The 22,507-nt window shown below is 38.3% G+C and overlaps 1 protein-coding gene and 1 non-coding gene across 2 annotated transcripts; both read left to right on the top strand.

Annotated features, from left to right (window-relative positions):
* The first annotated feature begins 453 nt into the window (after nucleotides 1-453).
* On the top strand, nucleotides 454-22,221 carry LOC121164390 (cytochrome P450 2C18-like). The gene is made up of 9 exons (XM_040992514.1): nucleotides 454-621; nucleotides 6,714-6,876; nucleotides 7,070-7,219; nucleotides 8,663-8,823; nucleotides 10,604-10,780; nucleotides 12,443-12,584; nucleotides 17,794-17,981; nucleotides 21,248-21,389; nucleotides 22,040-22,221. Exons 1-9 carry the CDS (start codon nucleotides 454-456, stop codon nucleotides 22,219-22,221), a joined length of 1,473 nt encoding a protein of 490 aa, XP_040848448.1.
* Nucleotides 19,675-19,778, top strand: LOC121164412. Its single transcript, XR_005885086.1, has one exon. It is a non-coding gene; the product is annotated as a U6 spliceosomal RNA (small nuclear RNA).
* Nucleotides 22,222-22,507: the final 286 nt, after the last annotated feature.

The raw sequence follows: 22,507 nt of genomic DNA, 5'->3' as shown, positions 1-22,507 counted from the left end.
ATGTTCAACGTGTCTTGGGATTATGTAACTACAATGAGGTTACAATTAAACTTTTCTTGCCTCCATTCGACTTAACTAAAACTGTAATTAGTAACAAAATGCTGAATGTGAATGATATTAATGGGAAGAAACTGCTTTTTGTGGCATAGTATCAGTTAATACTGGGTATGTGTCATATTCTGGGAGATCGCAGTTAGTTCTAGGCTCCTCGTTTTAGTTTGGCCCAATCTTGGTATCTGGGGAGGTATCTGGAGAGGTATCTTTCTCAATGAACAAAGTCCACTCAGAAAAGATTAGAGATGACCTACCAGATTGATTAATCACGTAGTATGTCAATGGCACACACACACACACACACACACACACACACACACACACACACGGAGCTAGCAGGAAGGATTTTAAAAGCCTCAACCTTCAGCTCCTCACTGTCTCAGAGGAAGAGCAGTCCCCATGGACCCAGCTGTGACCTTGCTGCTCGGTGTCTCCTGTCTGCTTCTCTTTTCGCTCTGGAAATGGAACACCACCAGGCAGAAGTTCCCTCCTGGCCCCATGCCTCTTCCAATTATTGGAAACATCCTGCAGATGGATTTGAAGGACATTAACAAGTCCTTCATCAAAGTAAGTACCCATTACGCTCCTCTGGTGGCTTACAAAGGGTAAGTAAACATGAACTGACTTTGAAATTAAAATATATTCTTGGAAGCAAACATATATGCTATTTTTGTGTAGGAAGTGACTCCTATGGATTTGGACAGTCCCATTGCTTTTTTGTTTTTCCTCATTGTTATCAGTAGTGGCCCGAGAGAACACATTTTGAAAAAGGAGAAATGTTTACATTATCATGTGGTAGGATCAAAATACTAAAGTGACTAATTTCATGAGATCAATCTATAAACAGCTATACAGGAATGACAAGAAGTGTAGGAACGCAAGAGTTCATTTAGGAACCTATAACAGCACAGTAAATCAAAAACAAAACACTAGTAAATTATTCAAAGTCATAGGAAGAGCCATTTTGTTTTTGCATAAATATTTCCACTCTTATTTTCATTGCTTTGGAAGATCATTGACCAAGATCAAGTGCTATTCACCCAGGGAAGCAAGAATGATTCAACACACGCACACATCCAGAAAAACCAAATGTTACCAGGTTGGACAATAAATTTATATGATTATCACAAAAGATATCTGAGAAAATTGTTCATTCTTGCATAAAAACCATTCCCAGTAGAATAGGCACAGAAATGATGTGCCTCAACACAGTAAGTCCGCATATGACAGGTCTGACATCATGCTCAGGGCTGAAAACGTGAAAGACTTTCCTCTAAGTACAAACACAAGAGTGCCCAGTCTTGCTAGTTCAAATCAACTTCAGACTAGACCCAAGGCAAAGACATTAGACAATAGAAAATCCTGAAGGACATCCTAATTGGGAGACATATAACATAGTCTCTGTTGGCAGAGGACAGTACCTAATACAGAAAAAACCCTAAAGAATCCACTGGAACTGTTCAAACTAGCCAATGAATTATGCAAAGTTGCAGACTCCAAAATTAACATAGAAATTTCAGTTGCACTTTAGTCAAGAAAACTCTGAAATGAGTAGTAACACAACAAGACTGGACAGCATGCTACCAGATAAACAGCAAAGAAGAATTCAAGTGGTAAATTAAAACAATTATTTGAAATGAAAGAAAATGAAAACACAACATTTTGAACTTCTGAGCAACACCAAAAGCAGTGCTCACAGGAAGGTTGATAGGTATGAGTGCCAACATTTAAAACGCTTCTTTCCAAAATATCAGATAAAGATATCAGGACATAAAATGGCAAGAACAAGTCAAAACCAAATTAATAAAAGAGAAGAAATAATGACATTAGAAAATAAATAATGAAATAGGAAAAAGCTATATAAAAGATTAATGAAACAAAGAGGTGGTTATTAAAAGAAAATTATAAACATTACGCCCAACGATTCACAAAGGAAAAAGCTGTAAGTTCATAAAATCAGATACAAAAAAGATTCTGGAATCTGAAAGTGGCATAATCTTGAAGGTTGTTTTTAGTATCAAAGAATTTTCTTTCATTTTGTAAGACAAGGAAAAGTTTTGTTGGGTATATTATTCTGGGCTAACAATTTTTTCATTTTAGAATCTGGAATATGTCACTCCATTTCCTTCTGATCCATAGAGATTTATCTCAGAAGAAGTGAGCAGTCTGATTGGGGTTCCCCTATATATCAATTGATTTTTCATGTGCATATTTAAAGACTTTTTTCCTTGCGATCATTTGGTGAGAGCTTGATTATTATGTGCTGTGGCAAAAATTGTCTTTGGTCGGGCCCGGCGCGGTGGCGCAGTGGTTAAGGTCCTCGCCTTGCACGCCCGGGATCCCATATGGGCGCCGGTTCTAATTCCGGCAGCCCCGCTTCCCTTCCAGCTCCCTGCTTGTGGCCTGGGAAAGCAGTCGAGGACGGCCCAAGGCTTTGGGACCCTGCACCCACGTGGGAGACCCGGAAGAGGCTCCTGGCTTCGGATCGGCATAGCATCGGCCCGTTGCGCTCACTTGGGGAGTGAATCATCGGATGGAAGATCTTCCTCTCTGTCTCTCCTCTCTGTATATCCGCCTTTCCAATGAAAAAATAATAAAAATAAATCTTTAAAAAAAAAATTGTCTTTGGTCAACTGATTTGGAGCGGTGTGGTTGTTCTGTATTTTGTTTCCCAATTCTTTCTTCAAATTCAGGAAATGTTTCTTTATTATTTCATTAAATACATTTTTTAACCCAGCTTCTCTTTCTGTGATTTCTGGAATTTCCATGACTCCTACATTCGGCCTTTTGATAGTGTCCCTTAACTCCTGAATACTTTCCTTAGTTTGACTCAGTTCTTCTTTCAGCTTTTTGGTTATTTAATCATTGTTGAAGTAAATAGCTTTCAAGTCTGAGATTTTGTCTTCTGCTTCATTCTATTGTTGAGGCTCTCCACTGAATTGTTAATTTTCTCCATTGTGTCCTTCATTTCTAATATAGCTGCTTCATTTTGTTTTAGGGTTCCTATTTCCTGTGTGACATATTCCTTAAATTCTTTAAACTCTTGTGTGTATGTCTTGTTGTTGTCAGGTTTTATAACAAGATGTGCGATTTTTATTTTTAATTTAAAATTCTTTATCCCCCACTTTCTTGTTCTTTTCTCAGATAGCTCTGAGTTTGACAAAGGCTTTTGTTCCTTTGAAGGTACGGCCTCAATAGCATTCATTGTGCCCCTGTGTCTCCTTTTGCTTTTGCTCATTGCTATTCTGGTTAGCAGATTCTTCTCCTTAGGACAGGTTTCTGAGCTGTGTTGTCCACTGGTCTAAAGGACAATTTTACTGATTACATTTGGCACTTGGTTCTTCAACTGAAGACAGTTGTTCGACTCCCTCCAGCAAATTTCAGTCCTGGGATCTTATGCTACAGTCCACCAATGTCACCCCAGTGCCAGCTCCTGGCTACCACTTTCCAACCCCTGTCATCCCATGCTATGGCCACGTGTTTGCCTGCATGACCTTTCTCCCACTCCCAAGTTGAGCAATGCCCAAGATCAGGGAGATGCCAGCTGTCCTAAATTACTGAATTGTCAGTGACGCTGGTCCACCTGAACCAGTTCTGGGTGGAACCCATAGGTTGCTAGGTCAACGCTATTTTCCCAGTGGGACCAGTACAATGTGTTGAACTGAAAGTGAATTTTCTCCAGGATCAGTGCATATGCATCTTACCCTAATTTCTTCAGCCCCACTGTCTTTTCCACAGTACAAAATATCACATGATGCGGCACTGGTGGAGATCAGGGCTTGCTATCCATGAGGTCTGAGTGCTACCCTGACTTTCCAGGGTAGATCCTGTAGAATTCCAAGTCGGTGTTTTCCTTAGGGGTGGCCAGTGAAATGCATTAAACTGGGATTGAACTGCTCCTGGAATAACTGATCACTGTTGTCCCTCCAGCCTCACAGACTTTGCCTCAATACACAAATGGTGCCTTATGTGATACTGGTGTGGATCTGAGCATTGAAATCCACCCTGTTCCTGGACCTGCCTGCTTTGGCTCTGCCATTTGGCTTCTATTTGTGCTTGAATCAAGCAAATCAGTTGGTCTATGCCTAGGGTGAAATGCCCTTCCAACGTCTCTGCTGGTGTATCTCCAATCACTAATTGCGGACCACCGCTGGAGTTTCTGGTCACTGAAAAACCACTATGCTGTCTCTGCTGCTTCCCCTTCGCCACTGGTTTCCGGGTGTCCCTCAGCCATTGGTCTGTCCTCTCCTATTTCCCAGGATCACAGCCTCTCTGCTTCATCATGGCTAATGTTTCTGTCTTGTTAGATCTACCCTTAACCTATACTGCCATATTATTTAACCAACTTAAAATTATTTTAAAATAATATTTAAAAAGTGTCATAAATCCAAATTATATTTCAAAATTCTAAAAAATGTGCAAAGAATTTTCCCACTCTCCCTCCTCTTCTATTATCCTAGGCCCTAATCAATTATTTACCTCTGGTCTCTCCATAATTTCTATTTCTGAATTTTAAAATATCTGACCATCTAGTTTTAGTTTACATCCTTTCAACAATATTTTCATCTCCCACTCCTATCTGTCTGTCCTGGCCTCTCATTACACTCTACATCTCTGATATTCATAAAATCTGAAATAAATTATTCAGAAGAACACATGGAAGAGAGCTCTCTGACCTTGTATCAGCAATACACTTTTATATCTGATATTAAAAGGACAAGAGATTAAAAAAAATGAACATAGTTAACTACTTCAAGGATAACATGTCATGCACAAAAGGGAAACAATTTACAAAGCGAAAAAGCTATTCTAAGGAATGAGAGAAAATCAAATGTACATAGAGTTCATATTCAACAACTTAACTCTATAGCAAAAATCAAATGAACCACTTAAAATGCACAAATACTTGGAGTGACTTTTTTTAAAAGGGAGACATAGAAATTGACAAGAAGAAAAAGAAAGCATTCACACCACATGTAGAATCAAGGAAAAGAATATCTAAAGCAAAATGATGTATCACCCCTTGTCGTCGACTATGGTCAATTACCATAAATTTTAAAAAGAATTGCTAACAAGTTTTATAGGAAAGGGACTCTGTTTTAAAGATGTATATTTGAAAGACAGAGTTAGAAAAAATTGTTGAAGAGCCAAAGACTGATTTTCCATTCACTTTTTCACTCTCCAGATAGCCAATATGTCCAGACCTGGGAAGCCAGGGACTCCCACACGTGGTGTAGGTACCCAAGCACTTGAGCCATTTCCTAGCGTGCAGGAGCCAGAACATGGACTGACACACATATCACAGGCTTGCAGGCCAGATGACAGCTTAAAGTCGATACACCAAGACTTCAGCACACCCGAATGAACTATTTTAAACTATTCATAAACAAAGTAATTGCTAGAGCCTTTCTGAAAAAAAAAGTAATAATAAAAACAGAACACCATCCAATCCAGTATCCCCTCTAAAGGGTACATCTCCCAACAATGTGAAATCTCATAAAATAACCATATTTCTATTTTCATTGTTAGATCATTTATAAGTAGTCAAGACATAAAAGCCAACAAGAGGCTCATTAATGGATCAATACATAAAGCAAATAAGTATATATTCAAAATGGAATTTTATTTAGCTTTGGGTGAGTAGGAGTTAGCTAGTTAAAGACCAAATGTGCAGTGTTTTATCAATAAATGATAGTGAATGAAACACCCTAAGTTCCCCAAGGACTAGAGCTCAAGCATTCTTGAGACACACAAAAATGTAGCTGTATGACAGGATATATTTGCTAATTAGCTTGATGTGACAATCATTCTGAAATGTGTACATTCATTCCCCAAAATAACATTATGTGGCTTAAATATCTATATTATTTCCAATCATGACTCAATACAACTGTTTCTCGGGGGGAAAAAAAGCAATCATTGAGTACTGAGGAAGCAGCATAAATCAGTAAAATTTTAATCATTAAAGCTCCAGTGAGTGATGACAGTATCTTATTGGACTCTTCAAACTACTACCTCCTGTCGACTGCAAATACACAGAGAAATTATGCTCCGTGAGATGTCACAGGTCTGGCATTGCCCCTGTAGCACTAGCTGTCTTTCCAAGTTGCTTTTGCCATGTATTCTCAGAAAGGGGTAATCATTACAATTCTTTAAGGCACATTTTTACAGACACATTTATTCTTAGTATTTTTATAATGCTAATAGACCAGAACCAACCTGGGATGAACTGTGTTACTGATTGTGAATCAATCAATTGCACACTGCACATCTCTGTGTGACACTGTGAACTAAATTTGCTCAAAACCTGGAAGTGAACAAACATTAATCTACTGCATAAATGGGAAAATGCTGCTTTTTGGTTTGCAATTTTCTGACTTCATTTTCATTATTTCCAAACATGACATATAAACCTGATTAACATACTGAGTGAGGATTAATTACAATGTTTGCCCAAATTATTGGGATTGTTCATGGCACATGTTAGATGGAAAAAAAACAGTAACTACAATAATCACCATCACATGTATGAATATATTTCAGAAATGTTTGAAGCTTTACCTGAAAAAATTAAATATTTAGGATTTAAAATCTGAGGGATGAACTCTCTATAGACCAAATAATGTCTTCTTTGGTAAAATTTCCATTTCCTTTTGCAGTTGTCCAAAGCCTATGGCCCCGTGTTCACACTGTATTTTGGCACAAAGCCCACTGTGATATTGCATGGATATGAAGCAGTGAAGGAGGCCCTGGTTGATCATGGAGATGAGTTTGTTGGGAGAGGCAGTTTCCCATTGTTTGAAAAAACCAACAAAGGACTTGGTGAGTACATGCACCTGTGTGCATGTTCAAGTGTGTACCTGGCCGATCAGCAGTTGGTAATGAAGAGGGGAGGATGGAAAGCAGAAACTTGAGGAGCTCTGTGAGAGAGCCTGTGACATGCATATGACAGCTCCCTGTCATCTTTCCTCCTCCTAGCCTGGTATTCTCTTACTCACTGTTCTCACACTGACAGGAATCGGGATGAGTAATGGGAAGACTTGGAAGCAGACCCGGCGCTTCACACTCATGACTTTGCGCAATTTTGGGATGGGGAAGAGGAGCATAGAGGAGCGAATTCAAGAGGAGGCCCGCTGCCTTGTGGAGGAGCTGAGGAAAACCAACGGTGGGTGAATCTGCTCTGTCTTGTTAATGGCACATGAAGATCTAGCTGTGAATGATGCATACACAAATAACTCCCTTGGTTCACAAATTACTCTTCATCTCCTTAGCTAAAATAAAGCTTTCTTGTCAATGTTGGAATTCTGCAATGTTTAATGCACACTATCACAAATGTAAGGTACCCAGCAGGTTTGTTGCTTCCCATCCCTATTTCATTTTTCCACTTATTTCTTTTAAAAATTATTGAATTATTAGCCTTATAGAGTAGGGAACTGCATTGTAGTGCCTTATATTGTTCTACAAGTTGTGACACCCACATTGTTTATCAGTGTCACCTCCAGTTCAGCTGCTCCTCTTCATGTCAGATTCTCACTGCATCTGGGAGACAGTGGATGATGGTTCAAGTATGTAGATCTCTGCCACGATGTGACAGAAGCTGAAGAATGGTCCTGGCTCATCAATCATACTGGGCACATTTGATTATCACACTCTGCCAGCATGAAAAGAGTTGTTTTGTCACTTTCTTTTACTTCTTTATTTGTCTGAAAAAGAAGAACAATAGAGTGAGAGTGAGGGAGAAGAAATTACCCATTTCCTTTTTCATTTCACAATGTTTGTAGGATCCAAGTCTGAGCCAGGCAAAATTCAAAAGCTAGAAAGTTCACCCTGGATTCCCACATGCGTCATAGGGACTTAGGTATTTGGACCATCATTTGCTGCCTTTCCAGAAACATTAGAAGGGAATTGGAGGCAAAGTTAAGCAACTAGGGCTCTAACCAGTACCCCGATCTCAGAGGAGGGATTTAACCCACTGCATCACAGCTTGAGCCCTTAAAAATTATCTTCTTAAACTTTTTTGATTTCCACCCAAATACAGAACACTTTCAACAAAAATTTAATAATTGACTTCTTAACTGTTGAACATTAGAGTTAGTGGTGCATTAAACCTGTGGTAATAAGGTCAATTTGAATTATACTATTACAGCAGTTAGAAGAAGGAAAACAAAGGATAGAAGTGGAGGAGAGGATTGGTAACTAAGAAAAGAGACAAGAAGGGAAGGGAAGGAAAAAGAGGGAAAAGAAATGGAAGGCAGGGGAAACTGAGGGGAATAGGGAATAGTATGGTTATGCTCTTAGAATTGTATCTATAAGGTACAAGAAATCAACACTCTAATAATTTCTTAAATAAATTTTAAAATTTATTAAATATTTAACACAGATTATGTGTTTGTATGGAATATCAGATAACCACTATTAGAAACAATGTAGTGTGCAAATGAAGTTCAGTCAAAAGACATGCTAATTTTATGAATGGTGGTTTTTCCCTATTTAAAGGACTTTTTGTGTAAATGATAACATTTGTAAAATTATCCTTTCCTGCTGTCTCAAAATGAAAGCTTTCCTACGTATAGTCTAATGTTACTTTTAAACTCTCTTATTCTTTCAGCTTCTCCCTGTGATCCTGAATTTATCCTGGGCTGCGCTCCCTGCAATGTGATCTGTTCCGTTATTTTTCAGAAACGTTTTGAATATTCAGATCAAAATTTTATCCACTTTCTGAAGCTATTGCATGAGGCCTTCACTATTCTAACGTCCCCATGGATTCAGGTGAGATTCACATCCTTTCTTCATAAGAAATCATCAATCGTACTTACTGATCATGCTCAGTAAGAGACCCACGCTATGAAATGTCATCACAATCGTGCACAGAGCTCAGTGTTGTCAATGAAATCAGAAACAGAGATGAGCCCTTGATCTGAACACCAGGAAATCAATGGTCAGATAACAAGCTGTTCAATCCCACTGTCTCCTTGACCGGTGGGGACTACACCAAGCTCTTGGACCAATTTTCAGGTAGACATTGGCTGACTTGACACATGCAAGGACACAACAATCAAGCTTATGCAGAGTTAAGGGGAGGTTAACATCCACCAGCAGGATTGAACCACAGTGACCTTTAGAATTTTCTATGCCACACTTGGAAGACATCATGGGTTAAGAAATCAAGGAGGGAAGATATTCACAGGCACATAGATGCCAGAAAACTGTGATCAGATTTGCAAGTTTGATGCCTCAGACTGGATGCCAACAAATAAGGTCACTAGGCTATGTAACAAGAGCCATAAAAATGGGCACATTGTGGTAGCCTAGCAGCTAAAGTCCTTGCCTTGCACACAGTGGGATTCCATTAGGGCTGCGGTTCTAGTCCCATGTGGGTGCCAGTTCTAATCCTGGTGGTCCCACATCCCGTCCAGCTCCCTGCTTGTGATCTCTGAAGGCAGTCAAGGACAGCCCAAAGTCTCGGGACCCTGTGCCCAAGTGGGAGACCTGGAAGAGGCTCCAGTCTCCTGGCTTCAGATTGGCTCAGCTCTGGTGGCGGCAGCCCCTTGGAGAGTGAATGAGTGGGAAAAGATCTTCCTCTCTGTCTGTGATTCTCTCTATATAAAACTGACTTTCCAAGGGAAGAATAACAGAACAATCTTTTAAAAATATGGAGCCATGGGTCCAGCACTACTGCATAGCAGTGAAAGTCCTTGCCTTGAATGCGCCAGGATCCCATAAGGGCACCAGTTCTAATCCCACAGCCCCACTTCCCATCCAGATCCCTGCCTGTGGCCTGGGAATGCAGTCAAGGACAGCCCAAAGCTTTGGGACCCTGCCCCTATGTGGGAAACCTAAAAGAAGCTCCTGGCTCCTAGCTTCAGATTTGTTCAGCTCCAGCCCTCACTTGGGGAGTGAAGCATCGGACAGATCCTCTTTGCCTCTCCTCTTGTATATCCACCTTTCCAATTAAAGCATAAATGAATCAATCTTTTGTAAAAATGTATGGATCCATAAAGAAATGTGATTGTTTTCCTATGCTGAGCTATTACTCTACTTTCTTTCTTTAAAAAAAAAAAAAATCCTTGCAGGATCTTAGAAAAGTCACAGAAATGCTCATTTCCAAGGTCATTAAGAACATAAAATGTTCCGGGGAATACATTCATGGAATTTTCAAACTCTCCCTGTCCTGGAGTAATCATTCTACACTAGAGGCATAAGTAATAAACAGCGGATAAACATCATACTCATGGTTTGACTGCCCAACTTCCTCAACATCTGTTGTCATCTGAAAGTGCATTTATTTATTTACTTATAAAATTGTTCTATGAGCATGTTACATGACTATCACATTTAACACTTTGGTCGATTTTTATTCCAGACCTAATTCCTTAAGAGACTTGCTGTCAATATATAGTAAAGGAAAAAAAATAGTCTATCTCAAAGTGAACATTGTACAATTTTTACTGTTACATCTAAAGTTTTCAACCTGCACTTGAAATGAAGTCTGGATGTCTTTAGTAAATGTTTTATTTGGCTAAAAATGTCTTTTTTTCTTGCTTTTTAGGTCTGCAATAATTTTCCAGCTCTCATTGACTATCTTCCAGGGAGCCATAATAAATTTATTCAAAATATGTGTTATATCCAGAATTTCATCTTGGAAAAAATAAAAGAACACCAACAATCCCTAGATGTGAACAATCCTCGGGACTTTATTGATTGTTTCCTGATCAAAATGGAACAGGTAAAATATGAACAGCAGCTCAGAGAGTTGATTGCTTTGTGCATGTTATGATGCATTTGATGATCTGCTTGGCATGGGTGCAAGAAAAACAAGAATTTCTTTAAAAAACACTTGAGTTCTTTCTGTGTGTATGGATCTGTAGCAGTTCCCTGTTTCTTACCACAAACAAAAGTCAACTCAAAATTGATCAAAGATCTCAGTGTTGAACCTGAATATATGAAGTTACTGGAAGAAGATGAAGGAAAACACTCCAAGACATTGCGGTAGTAGATGACCTGACTTCTTGGATACAAGCTGCACAGCACAGGCAACAAAAGTCAGACAGGACAAATGGGAATGAGTAAACACAGATTCTTCAACACAGTAAAGAAAACAATCAATAGAGTGACAAAATTCAACAGAATGGAAGAAAATATTTGTAAGCTACCTAAGAAAGGATTCATGTCTAGAATATCCCAGAAACTAAAAAATTCAAGAACAAAGAACCTCAATAGACAATTCTCAAAAGAAAAAGAAAAATTGGCAACAATTATATGAAAAGATATTTAACTTCACTGGCCATTAAGAAAATGTAAATCTAAACCACAATGAGATACCACCTTATTGCTGTCAGAATAGCTTGGGCAACATTGGTGGGAATGTAAAGTGCTGTAACCACTATGGAAAACTGTATGCAGACATCTTTAAAAACTAAAATTGATTTCTGATTGCAACCACCAAGCACACTACTTGATATATAACAAAACATATGAACATGTTATATCTAATTGTTACTGAAATTAAGTTCTTGTTGTTAGCATTTCTGTTTCAAATAATCTCCTCAACTCTAAATCAACTGTGTTTTTTTTTCTTTTCATTGGCTTATCATCTCTTTTTCTCCAATTTAATCCCACATTGGCAGTTTGTGCCCCTATTCCACGGGTTTGGAGTTCTCTTCATCATAAATGTTTCTGATTCTTCTTGAACTTTTCTAGATGAACTTGACTGGGCTCTCACATTCCAAACAATTCCAGATTCACCTGCAGTGCTTGGGAAAGTCTGATCCAAGTAATTATTTTCCAGAAGTAAAACACACTCTCTTGATAGAAGATTATTACATTCCCTTTGTAATAATTACTTATCTTTATGTATCGCTTCTAATTAGGACTCCATCTAACCCACAAAAATCCAATCACAAATGGCTTCAACTGGTGTGCTTGTTTATCTTGCAAAAAAAGAAAGTCTTGTGGAGGCTAGTGTGGTCTTAGTACACCAATTCTGCCCCATCACAGGTTCATTTACTTCCATTTGTTACCATCAAACTTTGCGTGCCAACTTTCACCTTAAATCCTGCTCTCAGGTGCTGTTTCACTTGTCTACACCTTCACACCTGCAAGTTTGAAGAAAATAAAGAAGTGATACAAATTGTGTGTAAAACATGAGCACGAAATATAACCCATTGAACAGGCAGCTGCAAAGAGGAAGGTGATGAGGATTTTTAGGCAAGCAAGAACAGGTGACCTGCACTGCAGTCCATCATGTCACATAGATGTCTTCCCTACCATTTATTCCCCAGTTTTTTGGTGTTGGTTTTACTTTACAAACTGAATTATTTTGTGCTTACTGGAATCAATAATATGCTAGAAATTAATTCATCAAATAATTTCATCAATTCATTCCTAGGAAAAACATAATGAGCAATCTGAATTTACTTTGGATAACCTGAAAGTCACTGCATTTGATTTGTTTATTGGTGGGACAGATAGCATCAGCAGCACCCTGAGATATGGACTCCTGCTCCTAGTGAAGCACCCTGAGGTCGCAGGTATGAATCTCATAAAAAGTTTCAGTTTACAGTCTGTTCTACAATGATGAGAGGGAAATAATTGATTCCCTACAGTGAGTCATTTTCAGTTTATTGAATTACTCCACATTTTATTATGAAATTTATTTGCATTAAGAGTTTTGATTGGAGAGTCAAGATGGCAAAATTTGGTAAGGACACATTTAAACAGATGGAGAAACATTACCCAGGTTGTAGCTGAGAGGCCACATTCCAGGAAATAGGAAAGGACAGACAGAAACAGAGGAGCACATGGAAACTGATGGACTCAGGAAAGCAGCAGAGATGGTGGTGTGGTGTTGCAGTGACCTGACATGCCAAGGACATTCAGCAAGTGGCAATCTGAACTACACTGGCACCAGAAACTCCACCAACATCTTTTAGGTTCCACCCAAAATAGGTGCAGGTAGCAAGCAGATCAAAAACTCCACCAATGGCACATCGGGTCCCATTTTGTACAGTGTGGAAAAGGCTTTGAGACTACAGGGACAACACTTAGCTACATGGGCACTGAACTGGAAGGAAATTAATCGAGCTCAGTACATTGCACTGGTCCCACATCAAAAATAACACTGACTTTTGCATCTTGCAACACAAAATATGCTCGAGTGGCCTACAGACCTTATGGCTGCCAGGTTCCAGCAAGACCAGCACTGTCAACAACCTAGCTATTCAGGATACCTGTTGTCTCCCTAATGCTGAGAACTATGCAAACTGGAACTTGGAGAAACAGTGTACAGATATCGGTGCAATAACAGTGTGGGATCACGAGAAGTACCATGCTGCGGAGCTGCTGGGCTATGGAGACCATAGTAGAAGTCTAGCGTAAGAACCCAGATCTGAAGCTCGCTGTAGAGAGTGGAAAGGGGGACTGCAAAGAATTGTGTACAAGCTACAATCAGCAAGATCAAATTGCAGTGACACAGCTTGAAAACTTGAATCTACTAACTAAAACTACAATGACCAAGAGCAAAGGAAGAGACAAAGGCACAATGAATATTACTAAAGACTCCCCTCCCCTGCAAAAGAGAAAAAGCCTTGCCCAACCTCAGAGTTAACTGCAAAGACATCGAGAAAATGGAGGATAAAAAAAATCAAAACACTTGTGTAAAACTTTATATCAACAATAAGAAGCACATGCAAGAATTTAAGGAATATGTCAAACAGGAAATAAAACACTGAAACAAAATCAAGCCAAATTATTGGAAGTTAAGGATATAATAAAGCAAATTCAGTGGAAATTTTCAATAAGAAAATGAAGGAAGCAGGAGAAACAATCTCAGAATTGGAACATGTTTCCTCTCATAAAGGGGAAACAATCAAATGGTTAAAACCAGACCTGGGCCAAACTAAAAAAAGTATTCAAGAATTAAGAGACACTATTATAAATGGGCAAATTAAGACTTATGGGAGTTCCAGAAGGTGCAGAAAAGGAAGTGAGGTTTAATCCCAAAAGTTTAAATACCACATGTTTGCCTTAATCTGAGATGAAAAGTTGTTAATCCAGAAAATAATACCTATATATTGTAATATTCTTGCAATCTCTGACAGCATGTATCCAATGCAATAAGATAATGCATTGTAATCTATAAAACAACAATTAATGTGAGTCAGAATGCTTATGATCTACATCAAAGTACTGTAAAACCTAAAACACTCTTAATACCCTATGTTACTCCATAATGGAGAGGGAATGCAGAGAAATCTTCCATCTCCCTAAAAAGTTAGAAGAAGACGTGAAATATAGCCTATCAGGATCAAATCTGATAACTCATAGAAAATGGACTTGAGTTGGCACTAAACAATAGCAAAGCTTCACAGTCATAAGGGGGGAATCAGGAGAGACCCTGAAAGCCTCTTAACAGGAGGTCATGCGTATGGACCAGCAGGAAGACTCCAGAGTGTTGCAGGAGGTCAGGAGGAGGCTTGTATCCCAACCCTGAAGACTCCCAGATCCTCACCAAGGACTATCAGTATGGACACCAAGGACTACATCCCAACTGCCAAGGAGACCAGGGGAATAGGAGTGCCTTCAGAGGTCAAGAACTCTGAGGTCACCCAACCCCATCTGGAGCCTCCACAGGGAATGAAAGAAGTCCAATCTCTGCAGTGCAGAAACCAGTGTCATCGGAACGACGGCCAGGAGCCCTGAGCGGTCTGCAGAAACAGAATAATAAACTTTCTTCAGGACTAGGGAGGCAAGCTCTCTCTGGTCCTTGTCTGGCTCCAGCTCTGGGTCCCCACACTCCCTCACGGTGACCATTAGGATTGCTCCAGAAACCCCTCAAAACAAACAAACAAACATACAAACAAAAAATCTAGAATGCACAGACAATAACAAGGAAAGCTTAGAATCAGACAGGAAATGGCCAGCGTGGATTCAATCATGCCTCACGAGGTGGGACACAAAGATTAGTTACACCTCACTGGGGTATTGGGGATTTCTCTGCACACCCATCCTAAAAAAAAAAAAAAAATTCTGTACCTAAACTGATAACACATGTCTTGCTAGAGTTACAAGCCAGTTCAGACCATCCGAAAGACAACTAAGTTCAGCAAAATCATGCTTCAACACTATAAACAGCTAAATGCAAAAATAAAAATAGATGAGACAGCTGAATAGTAATCTATAGCCATTTTAAGGTGTATGGAATCCAGTTGAATGTAAACCAAAAATTGAAATGTCAATGAAGAAGTCACAGGATGTAGTTAAGAGCCGGCATTTTTCTATTAACATACTATTAATCAATACCAGGTCAATTAATGTCATAAGGTTGTAAATGGTTGTTGATGTTATGTTGGGGCTTTTAATTGATTGGGATGATAATCTGCTGGCTTTACCTTCAGATCAGAAGTGGTCTCACCAAGAAATCATTGAACCCACTAGGATAATAAGACGCTGGACTTTATGCTTGGTAAATACTTCCAATGAAAAAACCTCAACTGAATTTGAACTGTGGTAACACAGCAAGGTGGAGAAATCCACCATGGGGAGAGGGCTCTGGGAGGGGTGGGGGGAATCCCAGTGCCCATAACACTGTGTCACATAATGCAATATAATTAATAATAAATATATATATATATAAACTGTTTATAGATTATGCCTACAATTGACCAGCTACATTGATTTTGACATTAACAAGGATTCTTTACATTAAATTAAGAATTAAACTTTTACAGCTGATTTAAACTTAAAAACAAAACAAAAAAAATGTGTTTAATGAAATAATAAATGAAAACTTCCCTAATCTGGAAAGAGAATTTGGAAACAACATCCAGGAGGGTCACTGAGCTCCGAATGGTGTTGAACAAAAGCAACTTCACTATGACACATGATAATTAAGCTCTCTTCAATCGAACATAAGGAAAAGATCCTTAAATGTGCTCATGAAAAAAATCATTTGACATAAAGAAGAACGGCAATCACACTAACAACCGACCTCTCACCAAAATCTCTACAGGCCAGGAGAGGATGCAGCAACATATTCCAGACTCTAAAAGCCAAACATTGTTGACCCAGAATAAGGTACTCAGCAAAGCTTTCTTTTATCTTTCATAATAAATAAAATTCTTCCACAACAAAGAAAAATTAAAAGAATATGCCTCTTCCAGACCTACCCTATAAGTGATACTTAAAGATGTTCTCTTAACAGACAAGAGGACTGGCATCCACCAAAACCAAAGGCAAATGCAAAGAACATCCCAATAAAATAACAATAAAAGACTAAATCAATGAACAACCCATTGCTAATGACAACAACAACTACCACTTACTTATATTAAGCCTGAATATAATGGCTTAAACTCATCAAGCAAATGTCATAGATTAACGGATTGGATTAAAAACACGAAGCTCATAATTTGTTGCCTACAGGAGATACATCTCACCATCAAAGACAAGTGGAAACTACATCTCATGGATTTTGATATTTTTTGGTTTGGTTTCATTTCTTCAAAACATGTTATTTTTTTCTGATTAAATTCTTTAATGTCTTATAGATCATACTGTAGCATCATTCTCTTCAAGAAGGTGCCTCATTTTTTGGTTTTTGGTACCTTTATCTTATCTTCAGTAACACATTAGTCATTCAGCAGCATGGTATTTAACTTTGTGGCACTGTAAGTCTTATATTTTCTTGCTGTTGTTGATTTTGTTTTGTGGCATTTCATTTAAGGGAATGTACAGTAATCCGTAATGGAGACTTTCATATCCAGTGGCATGCTGCTTAAATTTATGGCATTGTGAATTTCTGTTTTTCTTCCTGTTGTTTATTTTCTTTGTGGATTTTCACTTGGGGACACTTATACTGATTTTGTGGTGGAGACTGATATGTGCAGATATGAGGATATGGTGCAGTGTGCATATCTACCTCGGCATCGAGGATGGACTCCCAGTGAAAATGTTTGCATGTGTTTTGGCAATAGAATGCTTGATTATCTGTCATTGTCCAGGCCCACAATGATGGACTTATGGCTATTTATGAGGAACTCTGCCATTGTAATGATATGGGAGAACTCTGTGTGGCACATGGGGCATTAGGAGAGGGGATAAGGGACATCCCAGGGCCTATGAAATGGATCATAAAATGATAATAATATGATAATCATATTAATAAAAAGAGTTTATGGGAAAAAGAGTTTTGATCAATGTTGGGCTTTGTATGTGATCTAAGCATGTTTAAGGAAACCTACACTAATGCATCATATTAGAGAGATTAAGAGTATGCACCGCATTTGGACACTAATGCCATGTTTAACTTAGAATGACTTTGTTAATGCATAACTCCATTGTAAGATAAGAAGCATCTATAGGGAATTACCAGGACAATTTAATTGTAAAATATTCTATATTATTTTTATTAAAAATTATGCATTCCTGATTTTTCTCTGCATTGCCAATAGTTTCTGGAATTATGTGATAAATATTATGTTGATATTTTTAAATATATACCATTGTGAACTTGCTAGCTGCCATGAATGCCAATTGATTGATATGTACAAATGTACCATGTGCCTGGCTTGTGTGAGAGTCATGTTATGCCAATTAGTTTATATATTTCAGTATATTGGAAACATTAAATTCAAATCTAAATGCCTTTGGGATAATCCCATGTTTCTTGTAGCTCTAACATATTCTGTCAACTATGCCAGTTTTCTCTTTCCTATCAGTTCTTTCTTATTTTTTTAACAGCCAAGGTTCAGGAAGAGATTGAGCGTGTGATTGGCAGACACCGGAGCCCCTGCATGCAGGACAGGAGCCACATGCCCTACACGGACGCTGTCATACATGAGGTCCAGAGATTCATTAACCAGGCTAGCACTAATACACCCCACGGTGTGGTGCATGACGTTAAATTCAGAAACTACCTCATCCCCAAGGTAAAATGATTTCTCTCACACTGCACCTCCACATTCTCAAGGTTCCTAAATTCACATTATCAGTACATTATCTCCCAGCACAAGGGAAGAACAAATCAAATAAATGTGTCACCTTTACAGACTTAGTACTGTTTCCAAAATACTCTATAAGGGCTAAAATTTGTATCAAAAAACAATAAAAATATAATTATTTTCATGAATCAAAGGTGAGAATTTAACATTATCTGGCAATGTGAGTCTATCAAGTTTGTTGCACTTTTTGGTGATTATTGGGTTATTATTAGCTCTGTACATTTCCAAATATATATTGGTGTCCTAAAATTTTGGAAGGTGACTCTAATCTATAGCAAAATTTAGAAAGAATGGTGTCCTAACTTCTTCAATATTTCAGTACGTGAGTATTGTATAGCTTTCCAATCTGCATACTTTACCATTACAATTAGGTACACTCATTTTATAAGGCTTCTTCCTGTTAAGTAATATTTGTATTTGTATTATCAATAATAAAATATTAAATAATTTTCCATTTTTTGATTTTTAGTAGACAGAATATAATTACATTTTACTTTGATTCTTTGTTTTGACAATTTGCTAAACTCATCAATTAGTGCTAAAAGTTGTTTAAAATTGAAGTTTCTTACATGTATTATCCTGCTAACCAGGTTGATATTTGTTTTATTCCTTATTTTCTATCTCATGGCCTAATTTCGCTTTATGACATTTTCCCCAGCAATGTTTCTATAAAGCGTTGAGCAGGAGCTGTGGGGGTAGGCATCTTTGTTGTTTCATGGTCTCTCTGAGAGTGTTTAATACCAGGCGATGAAGTGTAACTGCTCCTCTTCATTTTAATGTATGAGAGATGTTTCCTTTCCTCAATCTTTGTATGATGTCTTGTGATCAATGTGTGTACAGCTCCATCTAATGAATTCCATTGATATACACATATATTTGGCATCACTTTGTCCACTAAATATGCAGATGATATCTTCTCACCATGTAAAGGATGCCTGTATCTATATTTGTGAGAAATCATTCTCTAATTTTCGTTCATTGAAAATTTCATGTCAAATTTCTGATATCAAGTAACATTGATCTTCTTCGAATGAGGTGAGATACTGTCAGTTTTAGTCTATTTTTATTATATCCCTAAATTCTCACTCTAACTTAGTGAATAGTAAGTGGTAGCTATAGAGTTTCTTCGTCAATATTGTGTTTTAATACAAATCAGAATTCTTCCTGACTCAATAGAGTTGGTACTCCTTCACACACTGCATCTGCTCTGGGGACCTGCTCAGGGAAGCACTGCAGGACATGGACAAATTGCAAAATGTTTTCTGTGACAAGTAATAAGCTTCAGCATATACATATATTTTTTCCAGCCAATATTCAATTTCACCATACTTACACAAAACTGTTTTAACTTCTATGTGAATGAATGCAGAAACCATGTCCCAACTGTCACATAAACTGAAATTTAAATTTTAATACTCCATGTGTCATAAAGCATTATCACTTTTTATGATTTTTCTGTATTAAATTCATAACTAGAGACTTACCAAACCCTGTGGCAAGCTGAATTAGCTGGGGCTGTGATTAAGTTATGACTGCTTGGCGATAGTTGAGTTCAATACAACTTTCTACAGTGATGGAAATGCTCAACACTTGTATCGTCCTATAAGAAGTAATTAACACTGTTCACTTTGGCAGCACATACACAAAGCTGGAATGATACAGATAAGACTACCATGGCCCCTGAACAAGGATGACATGCAAATTCATGAAGTGTTCCATATCAAAAAAAAAAAAGCCAACAGAGATAATTAACCAGAGCTGACTGTTGAATTCCTGTGATTTCATTAATGAATGTATACTATGAAATATGTTCATTTACAAACATTTAGTAAGATCACTATTCAGTATAAATAAATTTGTAGACATGTGGCTACTCTTAGACCAGACATATGTTTTCCCCTAAAGCTATTTAGAAATTCTTTGTTACTTCAAGTATTAAAACTATGTGCAAGTTTGTCATGAGCTAATTGGGTGAGGAAAACTTGACTTGAACTAAAGGGCAGCATTGATGTTCTCATTCATGCAAAATTGTTTGAACATTCATTCACTTTCTAAAACTATGAGTGTATTTGATTAGATCTCAGCATCCTGCAGTATGTTGAGAGTATCATAAATTCTAGTGTTTATTTCCAATCACCTGTTAACATACAAAAGTCCTGAAAATGCAAATACACTGAGTATATGGATTTTCATGGAAGAGATTGAATACTTCTATCTCTAAGAAAATAAATGTTTAGATTTGGGAACTAAAGCAGAGAAAATGCAACTTAGCAAAAGTAGCTCACTAAAAAGGATTTTGAGATGCCAGATTAAAATGAATTGGGAATGAATAATTTGTGCTACATCATAAATGACTTACATCACAAGGTCTTTAATTTGTGGGGATGATCTTTTTCTATTTTTTAATCTCTTTAATGTTTATTTGGAAGCAGATTTACAGAGAGAAGAAGAGATCTTCCTTCCACTGGTTTACTCCAAAAGGTCACAACAGTTGAAACAAGCTGATTCAAAGCCATAAGCTTCTCAGGAGCTACCACATGGGTCCAGGTACCCATGGTCCAGGATCATCTTCTGCTGTCTTCCCATGGCAAACCCATGGAGCTGAATGGGAGGAGAATATAGCCAGGAGTAGAAGCGGTGACCATATGCGATGCCAGCACCAACAGGCAGAGAATTCGTCTGTTGAGCCATCATGCTGACCCAAAGATCTATAGTTGTTTAAGTTCATCTGGAAAAAAAGTTCATCAAAACCCAATTTTATTGCACTTTTAAACTATATGTTATCAGGGCCAGTGCCATGGATTGCCAGGCTAATTCTCCATGCTGTGCTGCCACATGAGTTCTGGTTCATGACCCGGTTTCTCCACTATCCATCCATCTCTCTACTTCTGCCCTGGCAAAGCCGTGAAGAATAGTCCATGTCCTTAGACCCTGCACACATGTGGGAGACCTAGAAGACCCCAGATTTTGCAGGCATTTGGGGAGTTAACCAGAAGATGAAAAATAGTCTTCTGCCTCTCCTTCTGTAAATCTGCCTTTAATTATTTGAAATATGTAATAGGAAGGTCACTTCTTTCCTTTGAATCAGAAATTTCTCAACCAAAAATGAAATAAATGAAAGCCAAGTAACCTTCAACATCTCTTCCAGCTCCTTAACATCAGTATGCTTCTTTACCTGTGCCTGTTCTTTCCAGGGCACAACCATATTACCATTGCTGACATCAGTGCTACATGATGACAAAGAGTTCCCCAACCCAGAGAGGTTCGACCCTGGCCACTTCCTGGACAAGAATGGCAACTTTAAGAAGAGTGACTACTTCATGCCTTTCTCAACAGGTAAGAGAGACTCCATTATTCAGAGGTCAAGATTCACTTCATGGAGCCTTTTGATCTGGATCATGCCTGGTCCAGGACCTGGGAACCTGCTATCTGTGAATGATCACAAACAGCTCAGTGCTCTGGCACCTTCCCTGCTCATGATGTATCCTCAATTGGAGGCTGACTTCTGCTCTGTCCACAGTAAGAGTGGTAGAAGAAGGGTTGAATTCTGCCTCTCAATGCATCACTCTATCACAAACACTACTCCTTCAATGCCTAGAAACAGAATAATGATTCAAGAATTTATGTCTAACTGTTAACTGAAACCAGAAACAGTAATGTTCATGCAATAGAATAGCTGACAGTGAACAGGGAACATAAGCAATCAGGGTGTGCCTCTACAAAAAGGATTGGAGGAAGAGCCACACAGAGTAGACATTCTATAAATTTGCTTATCTGATAATTCCTGTTAACAAAGCTATGACTTGTGTATAATGCATGTCCATCCACTTCTCCATCAATAACATCAACCATCCTTCCAATCACCTTTTATGTTCACTTGGGAAACATTCATTCAGTAATCCATCACATGATAATGGTACATTCTTTCTGTGCCAAAAGGAACATAGTATTCAAGGAGTATCCATCCTCTGTGTTGTTGCTTTCAGGAAAAAGAATGTGTGCGGGAGAAGGCCTGGCCCGCATGGAGCTGTTTTTGTTCTTCACCGCCATCTTACAGAACTTCAAGCTGAAACCTCTGGTTGACCCAAAGGACATCAATATCCTCCCAGTTTTCACTGGATTGTTTATTGTGCCACCAGAATACCAGCTCTGCTTCATTCCCTTCTGAAAAAGGGCTGTTGGCCTGGCTGCATCTGAGCTGTCATCAACAACTCCTCCTGCTGGGTATCTCTCAGCTCCTTCTCTCTATAGTGATGCCTCTATGACCTCATCTCCCTTCTCATCCTTTCAGAATGCATTAACCATCCAACTTCCTCATTCTTCATTCTCCTCACATATATTTGGTGACTGTATTTGTTATACAAATGTGATCCATTACTATGGTGTCACCAAAACCAGACCAAAACTTGGAAAGTTCTTTTAGTGGGAAAGGAAGCAGAGAGAGACAAACACTA

Source organism: Ochotona curzoniae, unplaced genomic scaffold (genome assembly GCF_017591425.1).
Source record: "Ochotona curzoniae isolate NIBS_2020 unplaced genomic scaffold, NIBS_Ocur_1.0 contig_66, whole genome shotgun sequence".
NCBI classification, from domain to species: Eukaryota; Metazoa; Chordata; class Mammalia; order Lagomorpha; family Ochotonidae; genus Ochotona; species Ochotona curzoniae.
Note: the sequence above shows the minus strand (reverse complement) of the source record. Positions and strands in the feature narration are given on the sequence as shown.

What these genes read in the sequence shown, in the direction of transcription:
- LOC121164390 (XM_040992514.1), top strand. Translation starts at nt 454, where the DNA reads ATGGACCCAGCTGTGACCTTGCTGCTCGGTGTCTCCTGTCTGCTTCTC. An exon ending in TAACGTCCCCATGGATTCAG is followed by an intron (nt 8,824 to 10,603) that starts GTGAGATTCACA and finishes CTTGCTTTTTAG; the next exon opens with GTCTGCAATAATTTTCCAGC. An exon ending in GAAGCACCCTGAGGTCGCAG is followed by an intron (nt 12,585 to 17,793) that starts GTATGAATCTCA and finishes TTTTTTTAACAG; the next exon opens with CCAAGGTTCAGGAAGAGATT.